Source organism: Gadus morhua, chromosome 1 (genome assembly GCF_902167405.1).
Source record: "Gadus morhua chromosome 1, gadMor3.0, whole genome shotgun sequence".
Taxonomy (NCBI): Eukaryota; Metazoa; Chordata; class Actinopteri; order Gadiformes; family Gadidae; genus Gadus; species Gadus morhua.
The window spans coordinates 24675744-24699664 of record NC_044048.1 but is presented as its reverse complement, the minus strand read 5'-3'; the positions used below and the strand labels follow the sequence as shown (position 1 = coordinate 24699664).

At 44.9% G+C, this 23921-nt stretch overlaps 1 protein-coding gene and 1 long non-coding RNA gene across 4 annotated transcripts; one reads left to right on the top strand and one right to left on the bottom strand.

Moving 5' to 3' along the window:
* Positions 1-23215, bottom strand: impdh2 (IMP (inosine 5'-monophosphate) dehydrogenase 2). Of its 3 annotated transcripts, XM_030337519.1 has the most exons (15): positions 23109-23127; positions 22736-23064; positions 9634-9682; positions 8821-8922; positions 8303-8377; positions 6788-6994; positions 6295-6382; positions 5554-5753; positions 4836-4926; positions 4231-4326; positions 3492-3635; positions 2896-3040; positions 1950-2093; positions 852-935; positions 1-472 (listed from the first exon to the last, which is right to left on the bottom strand). In XM_030337519.1, the coding sequence occupies exons 2-15, from the start codon at positions 22831-22833 to the stop codon at positions 451-453; spliced, it is 1545 nt and encodes a 514-aa protein (XP_030193379.1). In that variant the 5' UTR covers positions 22834-23064; positions 23109-23127; the 3' UTR covers positions 1-450. The 3 variants fall into 3 exon arrangements, with proteins under 3 accessions (XP_030193379.1, XP_030193327.1, XP_030193461.1); XM_030337467.1 differs by having other exon boundaries at positions 22736-23215; XM_030337601.1 differs by lacking the exons at positions 22736-23064; positions 23109-23127 and adding an exon at positions 21615-21904.
* On the top strand, positions 18555-19287 carry LOC115529148 (uncharacterized). The gene is made up of 3 exons (XR_003973471.1): positions 18555-18643; positions 18765-18864; positions 19176-19287. It is a non-coding gene; the product is annotated as an uncharacterized LOC115529148 (long non-coding RNA).
* Positions 23216-23921: the final 706 nt, after the last annotated feature.

The window sequence follows — 23921 nt, the reverse complement described above, 5'->3', positions numbered from 1 at the left end:
TCAATGGGAAAAATACTTTATTGTTTTCGATTTCTTTAGTTCATGTTAATGTTCTCTCGTTGAAATGAAGAGCTTGCAGTCTTTTTTGAGTTAATTCAATGAGAACATGAAAGGCCTCGCACAGGCAATAATGCCTCAGTCAGATCTTCACACACATGCACATACACTCACAATGCATAGGGAATACTAGATAGGAAGACTTGAATCATATGTGTGCATGTGCATGAGTGTTTTGGAGCATATTATTATTATATACTTTGAATGCGCCAGCGTAAGGAGGTGCGCGCGTGTGTGAATTATTAAGGGTTAGGCACAACTCCTGTTTGAGTTCAAGACTCTGTGTGTGTATTCAAGTTTGTGGATGTGTGATGGTGTGTAGAATTTTCCGTGTGTTTGCATAATGCAGCGTTGGCATGATGGCCGCTCCGGGTCCAATGCACCCGTTGCTCCTTAAAACAGACGCTTCTCGTAACTGCGGGGCGAGAGACAGAGAGAGAGACAGAGAGACAGAGAGAGAGAGAGAGAGAGATTGAGTGTATTAGGGACACATCAAATGAACCTGTGTGACCGTGCTGAATAAGAAATAGGAACTTGAGCTCCAACAAGGAATTGGTCTGTGTGTGTGCGTGCGCACGGCCATGTATCCCACACTACCTAGAACCAGTAGTTATTTAATGCATGCTCATCAGATAGTAAAAAGGGAATTATCCTCACCACTTAACCCCAGTGGCCATCTGTCTGTCTCACAGCTGTGTGTGTGTGGGGGGGGGGGGGTGGGGGTGGGTGGGTGCATGTGTTTAAATATACACCTTCTTGTGCGTGTTAAAATGGCCGTGTGTGTGTGTCTGTACCTGTGCAGCCCGTGGACGCCTCCCTCATTCTGAGCGGACGTGGTTCTCCTCTCAAACTTTAGATCTCCAGAGTACATCATGATTCTGTGGGACAGGCAACACAGGGTTGAAACCGTTCCTCCCTGAGCGCCACTACTACAAAAACCATCCCGTGGAACTGTATTCAGCCCACCGGGTTCCACACAGACTATTAGTAGCGCTTAGGGCTGAACGTTTGGGGAAATAATCGAATGACGATTATTTCGACAACTATTGCGATTGCGATTTAGTATGCAATTTTTCTTTTAAAATTCCTAATGTTCTGAATTATTCACTAAACAAGCGATAAAATTATTCTATAGTATGACCAACCACCACAACATTGGAACTGCACAAGTAAACTGCTCTTTCCTTTAGGCCAGGCCTGTGTTGAGATTAATTGATGCATGGATTGATATTACTACATCTTTATTTAACAATTGAATTGTAAACAAATCTTACTGATCACCACTCAACAACAGTAACAAATCCCCCCAAAAATATCCCACTATTGCATCCCAATGTCAGTTTGAATATGATTAATTGTCGGGGCCTAGTAGCACTGTGCAAAGCCTTTACGCCATGGGACACATGACGTGTGAGGGAGACGTGGTTCAACGGAGCGGATTGAAAAATGGGGATGGGGAGAAATAAATTGTGAGGGTCCAACAGAAGAAACGAGAGACTAGCCAGAGGAAACGACAGAAAGGAAAAAAGAAGAAAAAAATCTGCTCTTTATAAAAAGGAGAAATGTTACTTTATACGATGGAAAAATACCTGGCACATAAAATAATAGATGGCGGCAGCCCTAGTAACACACACCCCTGGCTTCACTACAACTCATCAAGTCAGACAAAAAAAACGGTTCAAACATACGTTTTAAAACGCATCATTATACGATTGTCCCTTTAATCAGGAAAACCACACTTATTATTACCTCCAAAGAAATGCGTTTTTCAAAAAATGTTTCTATCCTCAGTGACCTTTATGCTTAATGTAGCCATGTTGGGGTTTATACATATATATATATATATAAACGCATGCTTGCGTGCGTGCGTGTGTGCGTGTGTGTTTGCTGACCTCAGCTGGGTGAGGCTCTTGGCCCCGATGTCCTGGCACGAGTGCTGGATCCCAGCCAGCAGGTAGGGGACGAACAGGTGGATAGAGCCCTTGTCCTTCACGGCCCCAGACACGCCCTGTGCCACCTTGATCTTATCGTTCTCACTGCGGAGGGGGGGGGGGGGGGGGGGGGCAGGGCATCAGAGGTAGGGGGAGGGCGGGGCATCAGAGGGAGGGGGGGGGTGGGGCATCAGAGGGAGGGGGGGCGGGGGGGGGAGGGAAAGGTAAATGGTATGTACAGGAAGTTTGTGAGGGCATTCCATTGTAGGGAGTCAACACCAAAGCAAACGTCTTGTTTGTGTTCCTGTGTGCTCAGGTGGACCGCAGGCCATTATCATTATATCCTTTATTCAACCAGGTTAGTCTCATTGAGCTTAACAATCTATTTTACCAGAGAGACCTGGCCAAGATGGACAGCAGTACACAGTTACAACATAAAACACAAGACACAATACGAGTTCCATACTAAATGCAATTGTGAAAATACATAATCCGATTTTTGACTACATAAGTCAATAGGCCATCAGTGCCTGCTATGTGGTGGGTTACGTTGGGCTCCAGGGAGCAGCTCTCTGTCTGCCGGTGACCAGAGAACATCAGAACTGGTTAGCCACGCTGCCTGGGAATGTGGATAAATATGTGTGCGTGTGTGCGCGCGCGTGCGTGCGTGTGTTTGTGAAGCAGTAGTGAGAGTGTGTGTGAAGCAGGAGTGAGTGAGTGAGTGAGTGAGTGAGTGAGTGAGTGAGTGAGTGAGTGAGTGAGTGAGTGAGTGAGTGAGTGAGTGAGTGAGTGAGTGAGTGAGTGAGTGAGTGAGTGAGTGAGTGAGTGAGTGAGTGAGTGAGTGAGTGTGTGTGTGAGTGAGTGAGTGAGTGAGTGAGTGAGTGAGTGAGTGAGTGAGTGAGTGTACCTGAAGTAGCGCGTCTGCGAGCCCAGGTTCTTGTCCATGGCGTCCAGCGAGCCCATCCCCCGGTACTTCTTCAGCCGGATGCCGTCAGAGAAGAAGTACTCCCCCGGGGCCTCGTTGGTGGCGGCCAGCAGAGACCCCATCATCACTGGAGAGAGAGACATAGAGAGTCAGTGAGAGAGAGACATAGAGAGTCAGTGAGAGAGAGAGGCAGTGAGAGAGAGACATAGAGAGTCAGTGAGAGAGAGAGAGAGAGTCAGAGAGGCAGTGAGAGAGAGACATAGAGAGACAGAGACAGAGACAGAGAGAGACAGAGAGAGAGACAGAGAGAGAGAGAGACAGAGACAGAGACAGAGAGAGACAGAGAGAGAGACAGAGACAGAGAGGCAGTGAGAGAGAGAGAGGCAGTGAGAGAGAGAGAGAGAGAGACAGTGACAGACAGACAGACAGACAGACAGACAGACAGACAGACAGACAGACAGACAGACAGACAGGTATGCATCACAAAACCAATTTTGACGACAAATGGTCTTCCACAAGGACATAAGCCCACCCATCCCCGACGCCCCCCCCTCATAACCCTCCACCACCCAACCCACCAGTCGAGGCCCCCAGGGCCACAGCCTTGGCGATGTGTCCCACCGTCTGGATCCCTCCGTCAGCCGTCACCGGCACGCCGAAGCGCCGCGCGTACTCCGACACCTTGTAGACCGCCGTGGCCTGCGGCCGCCCACACGCCAGCACTGGGGTGGGGGGGGGGGGGGGGGAGAGTAGAGGGGAGGGGGGGAGGGGGCGGGGGAGAGGAGAGGAGGGGGGAGAGGAAGAGATGGAGGTGGAAAGAGAAAAGTGGGAGAATGAAATGCGTTTCATAAAGTTGATTGATGCATTCCTAGACTCGAATTGGCTCAAAGCAGTTTTAAAATTACAGTTTTGCTTCATTGTGGAACTGAACTATGCTTCTACAAGAATGATAATTTGATTTCCATAAATCTAATTTGAATGCCGCTGTGTGATTATTTTGATAAATCTTACTAGCGACAGTAAACGTATAATAAGCCACTTGAGGCTGTGATGTACAGTGGTGTAAGAACAGCTAGGGGGCACTGTTGGATAAAACTCAACCTGTTGTGGATTTGTGTTTCATTCTCGTTAGCTGAATATGGATGAAACTAGAATCACTATTTTTTAGCAGACTATTTTTACCATCTCTTAAATATTTGCTATATTGACCAAACGACAAATAAATATCATTCAGTTTGGCCATTTAGGTTGCCGGATTGAACAGGCTTTGGTCTGTGAAATGGGCCTCTGTGATTGGTCACGGGGCCCGTCACTCACCTTCCTGTGTGATGCAGATGGAGCCGCTGCCCATGCCGACCCGCAGTCCGTCGACGCCGGCGTCTATCAAGTTCTTAGCCTGCGCTGCTGTAACCACTGGGGGGGAGGTGAGAGAGGGAGAGAGAGAGAATCAGATAACTGGAAAATATTTCAACAAGCAAATACATTTCTTGAAAATGATTTTTTTCAAGACACACAAAAATGTGTCATTATGTGTGAGGCCCTGTGGCTCAACCCTGTGAGTGAGTGAGTGAGTGAGTGAGTGAGTGAGTGAGTGAGTGAGTGCGTGAGAGTGTGTGTGCGTGAGAGAGTGAGAGTGTGTGTGCGTGAGAGAGTGAGAGTGTGAGAGAGTGAGAGAGTGAGAGAGTGAGAGAGTGAGTGAGTGAGTGAGTGAGTGAGTGAGTGAGTGAGTGAGTGAGTGAGTGAGTGAGTGAGTGAGTGAGTGAGTGAGTGAGTGAGTGAGTGAGTGAGTGAGAGAGTGAGAGAGTGAGTGAGTGAGTGAGTGAGTGAGTGAGTGAGTGAGTGAGTGAGTGAGTGAGTGAGTGAGTGAGTGAGAGTGAGAGAATGAGAGAGTGACAGAGTGAGTGAGAGTGTGCATGTCTCACCGTTTCCTCCTATGACCTGCAGGTCGGGGAATTTGTTCTTGATGTATTTGATCATGTTGATCTGGAAGATGGAGTTGCCCTGCGACGAGTCCTGCAGAGACAAGCACGACATCACCGTCAGCATCAGGAAATCACTGGCTAAATCAATAGTAAGAGCAGCCGTTCAACCAATGACAAACTATTGACTATCCAGCAGTAGCCAAACACACAGTCGCTAAACAAGAAGTAAAACCATTGGAAAAACGGACAGCAGTTAAATCAGCAGTAAGCCAGTGATAAACCAGCAGTAAAACCATCAGTAGTTAATCAAGCACTAAGCCAGTGATAAACCAGTAGTAAGACCATTGTTAAAACCAACACTAGCTAAACCAGCAGTAAACCCGTCGTTAAAACCAGCATTAGTTAAACCAGCAGTAAGCCAGTGATAAACCAGTAGTAAGACCATTGTTAAAACCAACAGTAGTCAAACGAGCATTAGTTAAACCAGCATTAGTTAAACCAGCATTAGTTAAACCAGCAGTAAGCCAGTGATGAACCAGTAGTAAGACCATTGTTAAAACCAACACTAGCTAAACCAGCAGTAAACCAGTAGCAAACCAGTGGCAAACCCGTCGTTAAAACCAGCATTAGTTCAACCAGCAGTGCGCCAGTGATAAACCAGCAGTAAGACCATGGGTAGCGCCCCGCGGTAGTAAACCCAGCAGCCCCAGTGGCGTACCAGTACGATCACGTCCACCCCGCTCTGCACCAGCAGGTCCAGCCGGTACTTGTCGTCCTCGTGCGTCCCGATGGCGGCGCCACACAGTAGCTGCTTGCGGGAGTCCTTGGACGCCAGCGGGAAGTCGCGGTTCTTCTTCAGGTCCGTGCGCGCGATGATGGCCACCAGCTCGCCCGCCTCGTTCACGATGGGCAGCTTGCCTGGTGGAGAGGAAGAGGAGGGAGGGGGCCTTCGTCAGTAAACGCCACGAATGGTCTACTCTCCAGGTGTCGTCGACAGTCGGTCAGTCGACGGGGGGAGTCGACTAACAGTCGGTCAACAGTAAATCATCCAACAGTGAGTTGGAACTGACGGTTAGTCAGTCAACTGACAAACAGTCGGACAGCCAATTAGTCAGTCGCCAATGTCTACTATCCAAGGGTCGTCAACAGTCGGTCAGTCAGAGGGGCGATCAACTAACAAGTCACCAAAATGTCTCAACAGCAAAACATCCAACAGTGAGTTGGAGTCAGTCCCCAAACAGAGAGTCAAGTCAGTCAGTGAACAGTCAACAAACAGGGTCTGGTAACCAGAAGGTTGCTGGTTTTATCCTCATTGTTTTAGCAGTGATATGAAGAAGTATCCTAGCATCTAGCCTGCTAGTTCTACTTCTGGCTCGGGAGTGTCAAAGAGTTCCTGAGCAAGGAGCCAAACTCCCGCCCCCCTCCCCTAACCCACGCCCATTGGTTGCTTCCACCTCACCTTTCTTGCTCCGCTGAAGAATCTCATTGGCTTCTTTAAGCTTCACTCCATCAGGAGCGACCACCAGATCCTCCCTCTTGGTCATAACCTGAAAGAGACATGTCGTAAACATAAAAAAGGCGAGATGATTGAGCTAGTAGTTATGTCAATATAAATATTGGTTCACATTGATCGAGAAATAATATCAATATTAGCGGAGAGCAACTCTTATTCCTAAAGTCTCTGAACAAATCAGCATAACCATATTGCTCGAGAGTTTCCATATCGCTCCGTTGCTGATAAGTAGGGATGCACCGATGCAAATACCAGCACTCAGACGCAATACTGGTTATATACTTATAACCTTACTGATAAAAACTCATCAATGCTTCCACAGCTGGCGTCATCAGCCCAAAAGATAGCAAAACAAACTAACTTTAAAAAATATATTTATATTAACACCACCACTTTGAACCAAGTCAGAAACCCAGGTATCCAAATGAGCCCCGCCCACCTGGCTGAGTGGCAGGTCGTGCTCCTCCCCCTTGAGGAAGTCGATGTCCCGGGAGGAGATGATGCCGACCAGCTTGCCGCCCATTTTGCCGGTGTCTGTGATGGGGATGCCGCAGAAGCCGTGGCGCGCCTTGGCCGCAAAGACGTCCCGCACGCGCTCAGACGGGCTCATCACCACCGGGTCCGTGATGAAGCCCTGCTCGTAGCGCTGGGGGAGGGAGGGAGGGAGGGAGATTGGGGAGGAGGATAAGGTGGTAGGGAAAGAAGGAGAGATTCAACGGTGGGAGGTCGGCGTGGAGGAGAGAAAAACCAAACATGGAGGGGAGGAGACAAAGGGAGGAGGAGGGGGAGGCGATCAAATCAACTCCAGGAAATTACTTGATAAGGAAAGGAGACGAAGGAAGGCGAAGGAAGCCTTGACTGGGCAAGTGATGAGGAAGGTGGAAGGGAGAATGAGGGGAGGGAAGTGTTGGCTGACAATAGACACTACTAAAAGCGGGAGGGGAATAGGAGAGAGAAAGTCAAAGAAAAAAACGTGGAAAGATGATGCACAAGATGGTCAGACCGCAGGGTAGATTAGAATCAGTGCTGAACGATTTGGGAAATAATCAAAAAAAAAAATTTCAACCAATATGGTGATTGTGATTTAATTAGTATACGATTCATCTTCTGGATTATTGACCAACACAACATTGGATACAGGGAACATATAAAACGTATCTCTCCTGTCGCTGTCATAAACATGTAACATGTTAACATGTGCGACTAGACCACATGGACGTGGTCGTAGAGAAAAACTGTTTTTAGCTCCGCTGCAACTCTCCGCCTGCGTGTTTAAAATAGCTCCGGTAAGGCAACCTGGCCCCAACATGTGCGTTGTGGCATGCTGTACCATTGATCCACTGTCTTTACCAGAGCCTTAAACCAGGCCTTGGTCACACCGTTGAGGGGCATCAAATCTTTCCCTGTGAACTCCTCTATCGCCTTAGTCTTTTGATAATTTCGCGGTTTTGAGTCACGTTCATATGGAGTTATACTCCGGAACATTTCCGGCAGGGATCCCTGCCAGGTGGTACATGGCATCATACAGGACAAACTGGTGATCGGGTCTTTAGCCATGCATGCATTAGACATTCTCTTTTGAATGGGTGAACAGGTTTGTAGTGTTGCCATGTGTTGTAGCAACGGTAGCTGCTACAACACTCGCACGTGAACGGAGGGTAGCGTCGCTTACAAGTGAACCCCACATGGCCTGGTGTTTCAGATTCCAATCATTTATTTTAATTGCAGACTTCCATTACCTTGCGATGTCGGTTTGAATTCGATCAATCGTTCAGCCCTAATTAGAAGTGCTCAAAATAAGAAATAAGAGAGAGAGACAGGGGAGAAATAGGGCAAGGGACAAAGGTGACAGAGAGTGAGCGAGAATGACAATGAAACAACGGAAAACGGAAAGAGAGAAAGAGACAGAAATGGAGTGACGGAGAAAGAAAGATGGATGCTCCGAAATAGGTACCTTGACTTTGCGGACTTCGTTAGCCTGGAACTCTGGAGTGCAGTTGTGGTGGATGAATCCGATACCTCCTGTCAGCTGCAGACAAGGAACGCCAATGAGCTTGTTGTGCGCGCATCACTTATGGGTTTACAGGGGACTACTACAAATTATATTTAGATTTGGGGCATTTAGCAGACGCTTTTAACCAAAGCAACTTATAACTTGACACCTTTCACAAACCATTAATACTCAAACGGCGGTGTCAACCATGCAAGTTGACCGCCAGCTCGTCGGGAGCAGTTAGGGTTAGGTGCCTTGCTCAGGGACACGTCGACACTCAGCTAGGAGGAGCCGGGGTTCGAACGTGCAACCTGCTGGATACAAGTCAACGGCTCTACCTCCCGAGTGACTGCCGCCCCAAAATTGTGCATGTTCTCAGAATTGCTTGCGCAAGATTAAAACGAGAGGGTTCTGTGAAAGAAAGTCGGCTTCAGGGTCATTATTTGAACCGTGTCACCCAAGGGTCTCTGTGTACTTACTGCCATGGCGATGGCCATGCTGGCCTCTGTGACGGTGTCCATGGGACTGGACACCAGGGGGGTCTTCATGGTGATCTTCTTGGTCAGGGCTGAGGTCAGGTCCTGGAAGTGGGCGGGGATAGTTGCAACGTGTTTTAACCCACCCAATAAAATGGGAATAGACTGCAAGGGCTCGGTCGAGCCACCGGACAGGGATTTCTAGCCGTTACTCTACGAGAGCGCATGACATCATCAGTGCACAAGATACACAGACTAAAACAATGAAATAATCAATAAAACATGATGTCGGAATCGACCCGATCAAATGTCCAATGAGGCTGGTGAGGTCAGAACGGATAGTTTCACGTGATGGCCGTTTAAGCAGCAGGCGGCCACAAATGGCTTCCATTTGGAGGGTGCTATTATCCAAAGTAGGGTGCAAACATAAGTGTGGGATGTGTGGGCCTCAGTTGGAATTGAACCCCCAACCCCGGCGATGCTTATTCAATTTGAGGCAGACAGGACAGTGTTTTATTTTGTGCTGGTATTAAGACGTTGGGCCAATGCCAGGCTAAAATAAGCAAGCAATTGGGGTCATAGAACTGGGCCACCCTGTACGACAATCGAAGCTTTAAGACCAACGGTCTGTGTTTCCTGCTCGTTGTAAAGTGTGTCATAGCAGTCAAGATAAAACCGTCAATAAACCAGCAGAACTTGTATTCGACTGTGTATCTCGTGGGCTGTCCTGCTAACAAGTGCCATGAGGAAGGAGCACTCGACGGCAGACGAGTTGGAACAGAGAGGGTGTATGTCTGGAGCAGTCGTACCACTCACCACGTGGTCCGCGGCAAAGTCGATGTACCCTGGGAGAATCAGGACGTCACTGTGGAGACAGAGAGATACAGCTCTAGGTTAGGGCCAAAAGCGTGGGATTATTCTCAATGGCATCCGTCCAGTACACAAAGAATCAAATACTCTTTTTTTTATACAAAGATGTAAATTGCGTCATTTTTTAATAATGAACTGATGGTGGGCAAAACTTGACACTACCTTGATGGACATTGATTAGACCGACAAGAAAAAAAATTATGGATTCAAATTAGCGCTGAATACTACATTTCCTAACACCTGATAATGTTTGTGTATTTGGTTAGTTGGGGGGATTTTCTGTTCATCTCGATGCAGGTTTAGGGAATAAGCTTCAAAGCTTGATGCCTGTTTTCTCCAGAAGTCTCTTTGGATGTCGACGAGCTTCATCCAACAACAACGCATCCCTTACACCCTTTCCTACGACCTTTGACCTGGACGGAACGGGACAGATGCTACAAGTAAAAATATCCCCGCTGGATGTTTTCCCCAGGACCAGGAATAGAACCCTCGTGGACTGACCAGGAACCGCCCAGAGAGGGATAAGCTCTCGAGCGAATTTTGCAGGGTGGGGGGGGGGGGGAAAGAGTGTCCTGTTACCATACGCCACGCCTGTCTGCTGAACTGCTGGACAGAATTAATTGTATATATACATATACTTCTTAAAATGAATAATACATACTAAAGAGGTGTCACATTGATAAAGTCACTTGAACTTTGGCTAAAGATTTATTCATAGAGAGATTAATTTGTTGGTGAGGTCGGTAATTAATTATTGAGACCAAGTGTATGAACAAAAGTAGAACAAAGAACAATGTGGTTGATGGCTAGTTATGGAGTCGTACTGTTTTTTTTATGGTTGTTTTGCATGCCCACTGTGGCTTGTAGTCAACGGCGGTTCTACACAGGGGCCTACGGGGGCCAGTGCCCCTGTAGACATGTCCCTGGATCCCCCTGTGGCCCCCCTGTGATGACCAAATAAAATAATTATGATTTTACTGATCTCACAGAACTAATGCGACGCAACGTTCTACACGGGTAACTTAGAGCGGTGCACCCAAGCACCGTGGTGCTGCTGCTCGGTGAATGAGAGCGCAGCGACTCGGGAGAAAGGAGCCACGATTTCTCCTGTTGCAAGAGTCGAAGCCAAGCAAAACGATTTAATTTCGTAAGTGACTTGTTGTTCTTGCATATAACCGTGTTACTGTAGTCCCTCACACTGATGAGGAAATTAAGTTTTTAAATGTCTGGTCTCAATATATTTAGAAACGTAATCATATCTAAGCAACGAATCGAAGCAGAAGCGAGTATTCAAATGTCAGTATCCATGCTAGGTTCACACAATGTTGTGAGGTTGACCACGTATTTTCATCCTTTTTTGGCTGTTGCATTGGGATAACAAATAGATTTGAGTAAAGAGTAGTAGGCTACCTGACCTAGTTAAGTAGGGAGGGATGGTTATGCATTTATGCAATGAAATGTAATGCAAGCCCCTACGTTGTTTTTCTTCTAATAGCAGCTATCATGAAATGAGGAAAGAACAGTAGAACAGGGACGTTTTCTTTGAGCTTTTTAGACAAGCTCAGCCTCTTGGGAACAAAGTTTCTACACACTGAAACTGATCAAATAAATAGATGAATTCTTTTTTTTCATATTGAATCACTGAATATTGTACCCTGAGCTGTATTTTTTTTTCGTTTTTTATGGCCCTACCTCTTTCAAGTTCCCTCTGCACGCAATAGGATAGCGCTACAACCAATCAGAGCAACGAAGAAGGTGACGTAGTCAGAGCGACGGAAATTTCCATGGGGAAGTGTTACGAATGGTGGATTGAGGCTGTTTCCCAAAGTGAAGGCTGCAGCCTTGCTAGGACACGTCCTTGCTAGTCGCGTCCTATGGAGATGAGACTAGAGTGCTAGCTCGAGTGCTTCCTAGCGTTTGTAATGTCGGACTTTGGGAACGACTTGGTAGTGTGGAAGCGCTTCCGCTTCTGCTTTTTAATACTGCGTGTCCGCTTGTAAACACATGTGCGATTATGAATAAAACATGGCAGCAATCAAGCTGATCGATGTTTATTTGACTTTTGTCTGTTATGAATGATGCGGTCATGTCTCCTTCGCATGGAGCCTCTTTGGGGAAGTCACAAAAGCTTTGTTGCGGTTGATAGAATCGTCTTTATTAAAAGGAAAATCCATTCAATTTTTATAAAACTAAGTGAAATTGTCTGAGAACTTAATTCATGCATCACATTTACAGTACGTTTGATTACTATTATGCAGGGGGGAAAAGACAAAGAAAGAGATGATAAACATGTATTTATTTTGATATATTATTTAACTGATCTGATTCATTCATTCATATATGCCTACAATCTACCAGTGGTTTGAACACATAAGTATATCATATAAAATACTTATTAATGTTCATTAAAAATTACAAACATTGCAAATGATCGGTTGTGCATTAATTTTACACACAAAAGCCTCCGTTTGCTGGGCTGACCCTAAAAAAACGATTCAACACAAACATAAATAGGTATACATAAATGATGTAATCTTGTGAGCGAGTAAATTGACATTTGTGACAGTGGTGTTTAACACCAGCTACGTCCATGCAAAATATAGCAACGTATCATTAAGTTTGAAAAGTGGCACAGGTCTTTAGGCTTGATTATTTACATGAACATGATGAATCTATAAAAAGCAATACGGCACAAAATATTTCTGAAAACTAATATAACTTCACTTCATTTGAATGTGTACTAGGGATGGGAAGATTCACCGGTTCGCACCGATGCATCGTCATAAAAGCTCAAGATGCGATGGCCCGGATCAAAAATGGGTGCATCGGATACAATGTGGGATGAACCGCGATGCATCGTACCTAAAAATTTTGCATCGGTATAATCCGGTACAATTGTATATTTCTAGATTCCCCCTCTCTAACTGTTTCCTAAACGCGCTCTCATCTCCACTGCTGTCACTGGCAGATTCTCGTGAAGTGTCGCGGCCAAGTATCGCGCGAGTTGAAGGAGTGTTCGGGAGAGTTACAATGGCTGATGAGGAGTTATACGTCCCTATAGCTTGCAATAAGTCCAAGGTTTGGCAAAACTTTGGCTTTGCAAAGAAAGATGGAAAATTGGATAAGACCCATGCAATATGCAAAATATGTCGTGCTGCCATAAAGTACACAGGCAGCACGACTAATTTAGGTACTCACCTGAAGAGGCGACATGGTGAGACGTCTGCCTCATCCTCCGATTCATCTATGGCTACAGTGGCTGCCTCAACAAGTACACCTGCACAAAGTATTTCCACCTTTTTTCATGCCCCGCTGGCTACCAACTCAGCACGATCAAAGGCAATAACCGAAGCCATTGCCTTCTTTATTTGCAAAGATATTCAGCCTTACAGTGTTGTTGAAAACGAGGGCTTCCAATACCTCCTAAACATTCTGGAGCCGAGGTACCACATCCCGAATAGGAAGCTTTTCACAGATAAAGAAATCCCTCTTCTGTATGAAAAAGTGAGGCATGAAATAGCTAAATCGTTGAGCAATGCCAAAAGAGTTGCTATTACAGTTGATGGTTGGACGTCTCGCGCCACTGACTCCTATGTCACCGTAACGGCACATTACATCGATGAAGAGTGGGTTTTACAAAACCACGTCCTTCAAACCAGACCGTTCAACGAGGCTCACACAGGGAATAATCTGGGACTTTTACTGAAGGACGTTTGTTGCACATGGAACATCGCAGACAAGAACCAAGCGTTGGTCACGGACAACGCAAAAAATATGTTACTGGCTGGAGTTCGTGCAGAGATAAACCCCCATGTGCGATGCATCGCGCACACGCTCAATCTGGCCTCACAAAAATCCCTGAAGGTGGACAGGGTGTCAGAGCTTCTGGTGAAAGTGAGGAAGATTACAACTTTTTTTCACAGAAGCCCACAAGCAACTGAGGTTCTACGTGAAATGCAGGCCCAGTTACACATGCCAAATCACAAGCTCATCCATGATGTTCCCACAAGATGGAACAGTTCAATTGACATGTTGGAGCGTTTTTGGGAGCAGCAGCCTGCTGTGTTGAACACTCTTCTGTCAAGGAAGATAAAGAGGGGAGAAGGATTAGCCAGCCTGACAGAGGAAGACATGACACTGATCCCAGAGGTCATCAAATTGATGTCCCCTCTGAAAGTGGCAACAACACTCCTCAGTGAGGAAAAACACCCCACTATCTCAATGATCTCCCCAATACAGGCCAAACTTCAGAAGCATTTCCAGCCAGATGAGAGCGATCTCCTGGAAATTTCTGTGATGAAGGAGCGATTCCGACAGGATTTTGATGGTCGCTACACATATCTCCAAGACCTCCTCTACTATGCTGCAGTGCTCGATCTAGGGCTGGGCGATTTTTTCGGTTTAATCGATTAATTTGCATTTTTTCTTTCCTACGGTTTGTGAAATGGCTGAACCGAAAAATCGCGATTTAAAAACAGTTCCAGACTCTTCCGATTTGTTTTGCTGAATAGACTCCGTATAGCCTCCTCTCTCACTTTCCAGAACGCGCGCAAAACTCAGCCTACTGCAATCACATTCACCTCGCCCCCGACAGACTTGGGGGAGAGCCGGGTCGATTGAAACACTTGTCAGTTAAACGTCTTTTGCAAAGATGACGTTATGTATACAAATAATTTGTGATCAACAACTCACATGTGTGTTCTCTTAGTTACAAGCAGTGGTGTAGTCTACGTGATACGCAGGTATACGCCGTATACCCACTAGGAACGCACCAGGATTTGCGTATACCCACTTAAAAATGTGCACGGATACGTATCAATCGTCTTGTGACAGATCTTTCACTTCTGTGTTTATTTTTCGGAAATATCGGTTGGGTATAACTGCAATAAAATACTTTAAGCAGGGGAAGTTATCTCCTACATTCACCATTCATAAAATTCCCGCTGCGCGCTCGCGCTCTGCCCTGTCTCTGTTACGAAGCGCGAAGCTGCCCCTGCATCTCTGCCAGGCCCCCAGGATAGGCATATACTTCCGCAATCCACCCGTGCTCAGAGGCCAAACCTGGTATTGCAGCTGTTTTAGCTGGGAGTGGACGGGGGTCCGTCATTTCATGTGGCCCAGAAGTAGATATCGCCGTCCACTCCAATACAAGTGGGGAACAGGATTGTGTCTCCGCAAAAAATGTCTGGATATCAATCAAAGGCTCATAATTATCTTTCTACCCTGTTCTAAAAAAATGTAAGTTTTTTCTTTTCAAAACACCTCCTCAAGCGTTTTATTAGCAGTTGATGTTGGGTGGGCAGCTGAAAGGAGCCGTACTGAAACAAACGGCTCCTTGCTATGGACCTATTTTGAAGTGCACGGCTCCATTAAAGGTTGGGTAGGTGATTTGCGAAACGCCAGCAGATTTTGAAAATACACAACTCAAATGGTCCTACCCCCTCTCCTTCAACGCTGACTCTGACTCCACCCATTCCAAGTACCTGGACGCGCAATCATGCACGAGCGCGAACAGAGATGCGCGAGAGCGAGCCAGGCTAGAGTAGGTTTTCGTTTAACAACATGGCACTACATTCAGCTGTAAGTTGCACCCAGTACCGCGGGAAGTAGGAGTGCTGGGGGTGCTGCAACACCCCCTGTCCGAGGCCCTGTCTTATCACAGAAAACGATCATTTCTAAAAACTCCGGCCAAAGTGGAGATTTCTGAAAACGCCGGTTATGTGTTGTCGTGTCAACGGGGAGAAACGGGATTTTAGGTTCTGAAGCGTCACATCATGCACCAGGAAATGCTTAACGTCATGTGAGCGACCGCTGTACCGTATTGGTCCGAATATAAACACAAACCCCATTGTAAGACGACCTATATTTGGAAAAAAGATTTGAAGACCAGATCCGTTTTTTATGAATAAATAAATTGTATTCATTGAAATAATATACGAAAATAAAAAGGCATCGAATAAAACACTGCATTGTCACTAAACAGTAGTGCAAATAGGCCGTACTGATGTGTACACCAAAGACTATTCCTGACACTCCTCTGCCCCGCTGTGTTCGCTCTGGCTGTGGTCGCTCCGAACTGTTTCGGCCCGTGGCAAAGCGAGTCATCCTCGCTGCTGTCCAAGGCATTTTGAGACGCAGCATTTATTTAATGCTCATATGACCTAGTGCTGAAAAAAGGTTATATGAAAAAGTGTGAGGGTAGCGGTGGTGCGCTAAACTTGTTCTGTGAGCAGCTGGATGTGAACGATCGATTTTCAACTGTCCGCGCATGCACTGGTGTAATTGAGCTGCGCTGCTATACATCTTTTTTTATCAATGTAACGAGTTGCGAGTCTAGTGCAGGCTGAGTTTGTTTTTTTCCCAGCACCCCCTGCTGAGAATACGTTCTCGCTGCAATGGTTGGACCAGATGTTATAAACATTAAACGGTCACATAAATCATTACTATTTTTAGAAAATGTATGTTTGTTTCATATAATTGTATTGGAAGTCCTGGTTTTCACTAGGGTTGCCGCGGTGTGGACATTTTCACACCGAGTAATACACTCGTCTCCACACCGGTATTACCGAGTATAAACGGTATAAACTTTGAAACTAGGTCAACCGCCACACAAGCATCGGTTTTTAGACCCTTCTCGTCCTTCAGTTGCCGCCAACGTTCGAAAGCAGCGCCTAGGATTATTCTTGATTTCAGTTTTTCTCTTTCAGCGTTTTTATTATCAATTACTCTCTGAAAAATAGTTTTCCTTCTCTTTGCTGGTGGTGGTGGTGGTGGTGGGGATGGTGGCGTCTTGTCTGCCATGGAAATTGTCTTCTACTGCTAGGTCCAAATGTGGATTAACTAGTTCCAGTAGCTACCGCAGGATAACAACAAACAGGAGCTTGCTCTGGGTCACGAGCTCTGGGTCACGAGTACTGCACGAAGGGGTCGCGCGCGGGGCGCGGGGGAGGGGGAGTGCAGTACGACCGTTTGATTGACGTACTTACTGTCCAATGCAACTCGGTGGCAATGGAAATGATTGGCTGGAGTTTTTCGAGCCCTGCCCGTTCCACAGATGATTGACTTGTTTAATTTTCATGTCAGTACTTCTAACTCAGTGGCTGTAAGCGGGTTATGATAAGGATTTCAAGTAATTTTGCAAAAATGGCCAAAAAAGCAAATCACCTATACAACCTTTAACTTCCGAATTAAATTAAATTCCGAATTAACTTCCATTAACTCAATGTGACAATGTGGTATTGGCATACATATTCCAGAATTTGAAAAAGGATATGGATATAGAGTGGGTGACTTTATCAGTATACTCAATCGAGATGGCCACAATAATAACCGCTCTTAGATGGGTTGTAGATACTAAGTTTTATAACAAATAATTCAATACGTGAAGATTTGGTGATAGAGGTAAAGCATCTTCTTTTAAATATTATAAGCCTTGGTTTAGTTATTCAGTTCTGTTGGATTCCAGCCCACCATGGAATATATGGCAATGAAATTGCTGATAAATTAGCTAAAAGATACTAACCTAATTAGAAGAATTTAACCTTAAGTATATATATTTTTTATTTTTATTTATTCATTTCTTTTGTTAGTTTGTTTTATTTTGTTTATTTTGTTTCGTTAGTTCGGTTTTTTCTTTGAATTTATTTGTATGATTTAAAGTATGATTTGCCAACGTCCTTGTCCTTGTCAACGTCCTTGTCACAAACTCCTGTGTAGTAGTCCAGTAGGTCGCGGTATATGGGGAAAAACTATGATCCGCCACTAAACTAGAAGAAGAAGAAGATCTCTGCATCCGGTACGTCACGGAATAGGTCACGTGTCTTGGCCACATAACGCGGAAGCAAATCGCTCCTGTATGTTGCCATGCGCCACTGAGCAGGTTTGCATAGGAATGAATGGGCGGCCATTTTCCAGTCCGTGGTCCATCCTTTATTATGTCCATGATCTCTGCACGTTAGTTGGCGGGCCGAGCCCCTCCTTCTCGCGTGTGTGTGCGTGCGTGCGTGCGTGCGTGCGTGCGTGCGTGCGTGTGTGTGTGTGTGTGTGTGTGTGTGTGTCCAGTCCTCCCATATTAATGTGTAAACCACATAATAAGTAGTCAACAGAAGACAATGTTTTAATCCCACTTTATATCTCCTTGTTACTTTTAGATGAGAACCCCTGGCCAGCCTTTCAGACTGGGTGTCAGGCTAGGGAATTTAAAAACAGGCATCCTTGGTTAGAGTGGAGGGAAAAAAAGTTATAGGTAAATGTCAGCCAACATTCAGTTGGTATACACAATTGAAATTCATAATGTTAATCACTATGCAAATGAGAGTATAGCTAATTCATGGTCATTTTTAAGGTGCAGTAATTTCACACTTTTACACAATTCAATTACTGTATGGTATGTTAGATAACAACAGTAAGAGCTCAAATTAGAGCAATTGAAAGAGTGAAACATTAGTCTCCTGTCATCTCCTTCTCATGCACTGGTTAGCCATGGATGTAAACAGTTCATTCAATTATTTTGAGTAGATTTTGTCCTTGTTTAGCATGTGCTATTGCTACTATAGATATACAAAGGACAACTTGTCATTTTTGTGTTCTATTTGTTCATACTGTTATTAAAACTGATAAACCTACTCAGCTTTCCATGATTGTTGATAATCGTTATTCTCTTAAATCAGCGGGGTGTAGACCCCTGCGTTGGTGAGTGTGGTGCGACACCCCATAAGCGCCACACACGTACATGGGTTTCAATGGAATTTGTTTAGAGAAAAACAGAAAAAAAAAATCGAGGTTTAAATCGAAAATCGTCCATTAGTTAGAAAAAATCGAGATTTTATTTTTAGGCCAAATCGCCCAGCCCTAGCTCGATCCATGGTTCAAAGACCTGGCTTTCTTGGAAGACCACGGCACCAAGGACATGGTATTCACGAAGCTAACAGCAGAGGTGGTGATGATGGAGGAAGAGGTAAGAATATACTCCATAAACCGTAGCTAAACTCTCTATTTGTTACTTGAATTTACCTGTGTCTTCTTTGAATTGGAAAAAGAAATCTAGCAGCTAGTCTCCTTTTACTGATTTTTGTCAGGCAAGTGACAGTGGCACACTCAATGAGGGCCAGGCAGGTGACAGTGGCACACTGACTGAGGGCCAGGCAGAGGTTGACAGAAGCCCAGAGGAAGAGAGAGGTTTGTTCTGATAGGAACTGTGCCAAAAGTTATAAAATAATGTTTTAAGATGCATTTATTATATATATATATAGTTATAAAGTATTACTTAAATAATATATATGGAATGGAACAAAAGAGCACTGTGGATTATCAGTTGTGTTAAAAAAAAAGTCAAAATTATGACATACAATACTATCTTACAAAGTTATGACTTACAATACTATCTTACTATATTATATATATAGTAAGAAAGTATTGTAAATCATAATTTTTACATATTTTTTTAACACAACTGATAATTCACTGTGCTTTTCTGTTCCATTCCATAGATGATGTCCCCCCCAAGAAGACAGCCTTGAACCAGATGTTTGGGGATTTCCTCACTGCGAGAGCACCAATGAAGACCACAAGGGAGAGGGCTAGGGCAGAAATCTTAAAGTACAGAGAGAGGGATTCTTTAGCTTAGAGTGGTGATGTGTTGCAGCGGTGGAAAAAACAAGTGGATCTTCCACTGCTTTCAGCCTTGGCAAAGAGCTACCTGTGCATCCCAGCAACGAGTGTACCCTCTGAAAGAGTGTTTAGCACGGCTGGGGACATAGTTACAGCACAGCGCAGTTTGCTTCATCCTGATCATGTGGATCAACTCATATTCCTTAAGAAAAACCTGAAAATAGGACAAATTAGTTAAATTTAGTGTGTGAGGCAGTTGATCCACATGTTTAGGATGAAGCAAACTGTGTTGTGACTGTCAGGTATAGTGAAAAAATGTTACATTCAGAACACACTTATGCACATACACACACATACACATACACATTACACATACATGTTTTCTTTTGTCAGAAACCTTGTTACTGATTTGTTGTCTGACAAACAAAAATGTTACATTCAGAACACACTTACACACATACACATAAATGTTTTCTTTTGTCAGAAACCTGGTTACTGATTTGTTGTCTGACAAATAAATAAATCATTATGTATCATATTAAATTGCATAGAATTGTATTATTTAGCATCGCATCTTGTTGAATCGCATCTTGTTGAATCGCATCGTGCGAATCGCACTGCATCGCAATAGGGGTGAATCGTATCGTATCGCATTAGTAGCTGCTTTTATGTATCTTGAATGTATCGGATCGTTGGCAGTGCATCGAGATGTGTATCGCATCGTCCTCCTGATGGAGATGCACATCCCTAATGTGTACTGCTCTGCCATTTTCAAGAACCCGCCCAGTGAACGCAGAGGATTGTGGGTAGTTTTGGCTCGTCTAGGATGCAGCGATGCATCCTTGAAAAATCTCGGAATTCTCAAAAACAAAGGACGCAAAAATGGCGCGGCTTTCGAGTGTCCTCAACATTGGAACAGTGCTTGTCGGCGTTCTATGACGTAGCGTCCTTAAAAGGGCGGCCGTTGAGCATGCTTCCTTGACATTGGGAAACAGCCTGAGAGAATGGAAACCAACGACCGTTGCCGTTTTAGGCCTTGAGTCCAAGTTTTTCCGCCTCCTTTAACTGGTCCTCCATAAGCGCTATCAGTGGTGAGACAACAATCACAAGCGGGCTGTGGCAGTGTACCATACGTTACCCCACCAGCGGAGCTAGTTGGAAAATCTAACTTTTACCGTATCCGGTCGGCAAAACTCTGAATACATCTTTCTTTTCCAGGAAAGACTACAGTGCAGTTCTTTGTTCATTTCTCAAAGAAAATAATAACTTCAAGTCTTGAAGAGTCGCGGCCAAAGTCGGGTCGAAAGACAGCTGTTCGCCAGCAGCAGCAGTCATTATTGTTTACCTTTAACACGGAACCGTAGCAGCTCTGTCGTCATTCGGCTCCATTCCGCCCCTCACGATCTGATTGGCCTTTCACATTTTCTGTTTCCAGCAGCGAAAAACGACGACAGAAGGCTAGACCTCCCTGGCTGCAAATTCAATTTGCTAGGGGCATCTAGATTTCTAGGGTAGATTTAGGGCATAAGCTCCATCAATTTAAGATAGTTTGACAGAAAAATACAGACTGGTGAAGTTATAAACTCTTGTACAATGTAAATGTTTGAGGATTTTAAAGTAAAATATAGTTAATAATCTTTAAATCTCTTTTTTTTGTGCCTCTGGTTAATCAGTGGCACCATAGTAAATTTGTTCTAGAACCGCCACTGCTAGCATCTGACAGAGTCCAGAGTCCAGAGTGGATGCATGTTTATACGGACTCGAGGAACGTATGGGTCGAGTCTTGTGCAACACATTGTGCAAGTTCGGATCTAAATGTGGGAACTCTTGGTATACAGTGGTATATTTAGAGTAAAGCCACATGGAGCAGCGGTCCATAAATTACAACCAAGGATGAATGGATTTGGATTTGTTCTACAAAACCATGCTCCGTTTAGTCAAACAAGTAAGGGGGAGGTTTGACAAAGAAAAACAATGTAACGCCGTTAGCCAGTATTTGGGTCGTTAAAAATATGGATTATTGTAAGAATAGTACTGGTGCGGGTAGCTCCAGAAAATAAGTGCATCTGAGAACAGACCGCCTAAATACACCCCCCCCCACCCCCGTATAAACAGGAGTGATTAGGGATGCATTAACAATCCAATGGAGACAATCCTGCGGAAACTTCTTGATCTGCCCTCAGCAATGAGAAATATGCCAAATTTTGCCTTTAGCAGGGGGACTGGTCCCCCGATTCGTTGACATTAAGGCTACCGTCGGCTCGGGCTGGACCCTGGCAGGTTAGCAGCAGAAGCCATAAAAGTAGGGTGCCATTTACTTGTAGTTGAGCCCGTCCTCCACTTTGAACAGTTGCTGGCCCGTCAATCCATCGTCCGGGATGTAACCAGTCTGTCCACAGATCAGGAATTCCGCCATGGCGTCCGAAACGTTACCGATTCAATGTTCAGTTATTTTTTAAATAAAGGCAAAAGTCTGAATGCCCGAGAGACACAGCGATAACTTTCCCAGTCGCCTGCGTGTTGTCGCATACAATGTCAGGACGCTGTACCCTGAACTGTATTTTCGTTTTCATTTTTTATGGCCCTACCTATCCTGCACGCTTCTTAAATAAATGATTACTTGATTTTGATGATGGGCATAAGCTCCATCAATTTAAGATAGTTTGACAGAAAAATACAGACTGGTGAAGTTATAAACTCTTGTACTAATTAAATGTTTGAGGATTTTAAACTAAAATATAGTTTATAATCTCTAAATATTATTATTTTTGCCTTTTTTTTTGTGCCCCTCTGGTTATTCACTGGCCCCTCCTAGTAAACTTGTTCTAGAACCGCCACTGTTAGTATCTGACACAGAGTCCAGAGTGGATGCATGTTTATACGGACTCGAGGAACGTACGGGTCGAGTCTTGTGCAACACATAGTGCAAGTTCGGATCTAAATGTGGGAACTGTTGGTATACAGTGATATATTTAGAGTAAAGCCACATGGAGCAGCGGTCCATAAATTACACCCAAGGATGAATGGATTTGCTGTTCTACAAAACCATGCTCCGTTTTGTTGAACAAGTAAGGGGGAGGTTTGACAAAGAAAAAACAATGCAACGCCGTTAGCCAGTATTGGGGTCGTTGAAAATATGGATTATTGTAAGAATAGTACTGGTGCGGGTAGCTCCAGAAAATACGTGCATCTGAGTACACAGACCGCCTAAATCCCCCCCCCCCCCCGGTATAAACAGGAGTGATTAGGGGTGCATTAACAATCCAATGGAGACAATCCTGCGGAAACTTCTTGATCTGCCCTCAGCAATGAGAAATATGTCAAATTTTCCCCTCTAGCAGGGGGACTGGTCCCCCGATCCGTTGACCGTTGTACCGTCCGCTCGGGCTGGACCCTGGCAGGTTAGCAGCAGAAGCCATAAAAGTAGGGTGCCATTTACTTGTACGTGAGCCCGTCTCCCCCGTTGAACAATTGCTGGCCCGTCAATCCGTCCTCCGGGATGTAACCAGTCTGTCCGCTGATCAGGAATTCCGCCATGGCGTCCGAAACGTTACCGATTCAAAGTTCAGTTATTTTTTAAATAAAAGCTAAAGTCTGAATGCCCGAGAGACACAGCGGTAACTTTCCCAGTCGCTTGGCGCCTGCGTGTTGTCGCATACAGTGTCAGGACGCTCCGGGTCGGACGTCTTCCTCACTTCCACAATAGGCTATCCCCGACCACCGCCTAAGGCTGGATCCCCAGGATGTGTGGTTAGTTAGATATTGAACGGGAACGCCCGATAATTGATGAAGTCCCCAGTCTTGTTTTCTTGCAAGTTGTTTGTTGGCCTCATAGCCTGTATCAAGGAGTAAACTAGCACGTGTATCGTGTACCTCCAGTCAAACCGGTTTTCCTCCCCGATTTCTCTCAAGACGTCAGATCCGGCTCGCCCCGCCCACTCCAGATCACACGACTCGTTGGCGATCAGTACTGATGGATCTACGGTAGATGGCGCCATTTCCATAACATTCATCGTGGCACCTGGGTCCATAACCCCAGTGCACGATTTTGTCAACATAATACTTGGTCGTCGATGTATATGTTGTTTACAACACAAGGCATGGACTTACACACTGTGTGGGTTAATGCATCTTTGAAGATTGCCTTTAGGATTATGAAGGATCCTCTGCGCTCAAACAAGCTCTTATGCACACATTAAGTATATACTGTAAATATAGTGACTATGCATATACGTATGTTTATTTAATATTCTTTTTACAGATCCCTTATTGGATTATACCTCTCATGCAAATAGTGTTCTTCTGATTAGAGTAGATATTGTTGCTTTTCCTTTTATTTTTTTAGCATAATCCTGTTGCATTGCCAATTTCCTTTCCCTGTGTGACAAATAAAGTTCCTTGAACTTGAAATATATGTCGATTTTGTTTAGTCACTATATCAATTCAATGGATTGATCAATCACAAACAATGTTTACATTGACATAATCCTGAAACATATACTTTAGTTACCATTGAATTGGCTACATATTAAGACAATCCTAATTGCCATAATGATTTGCAGTTTAAATCTTCTGAACTATGAGAAGCCTCCCACCCACCCCATACAGTGTATACATTTGTATTA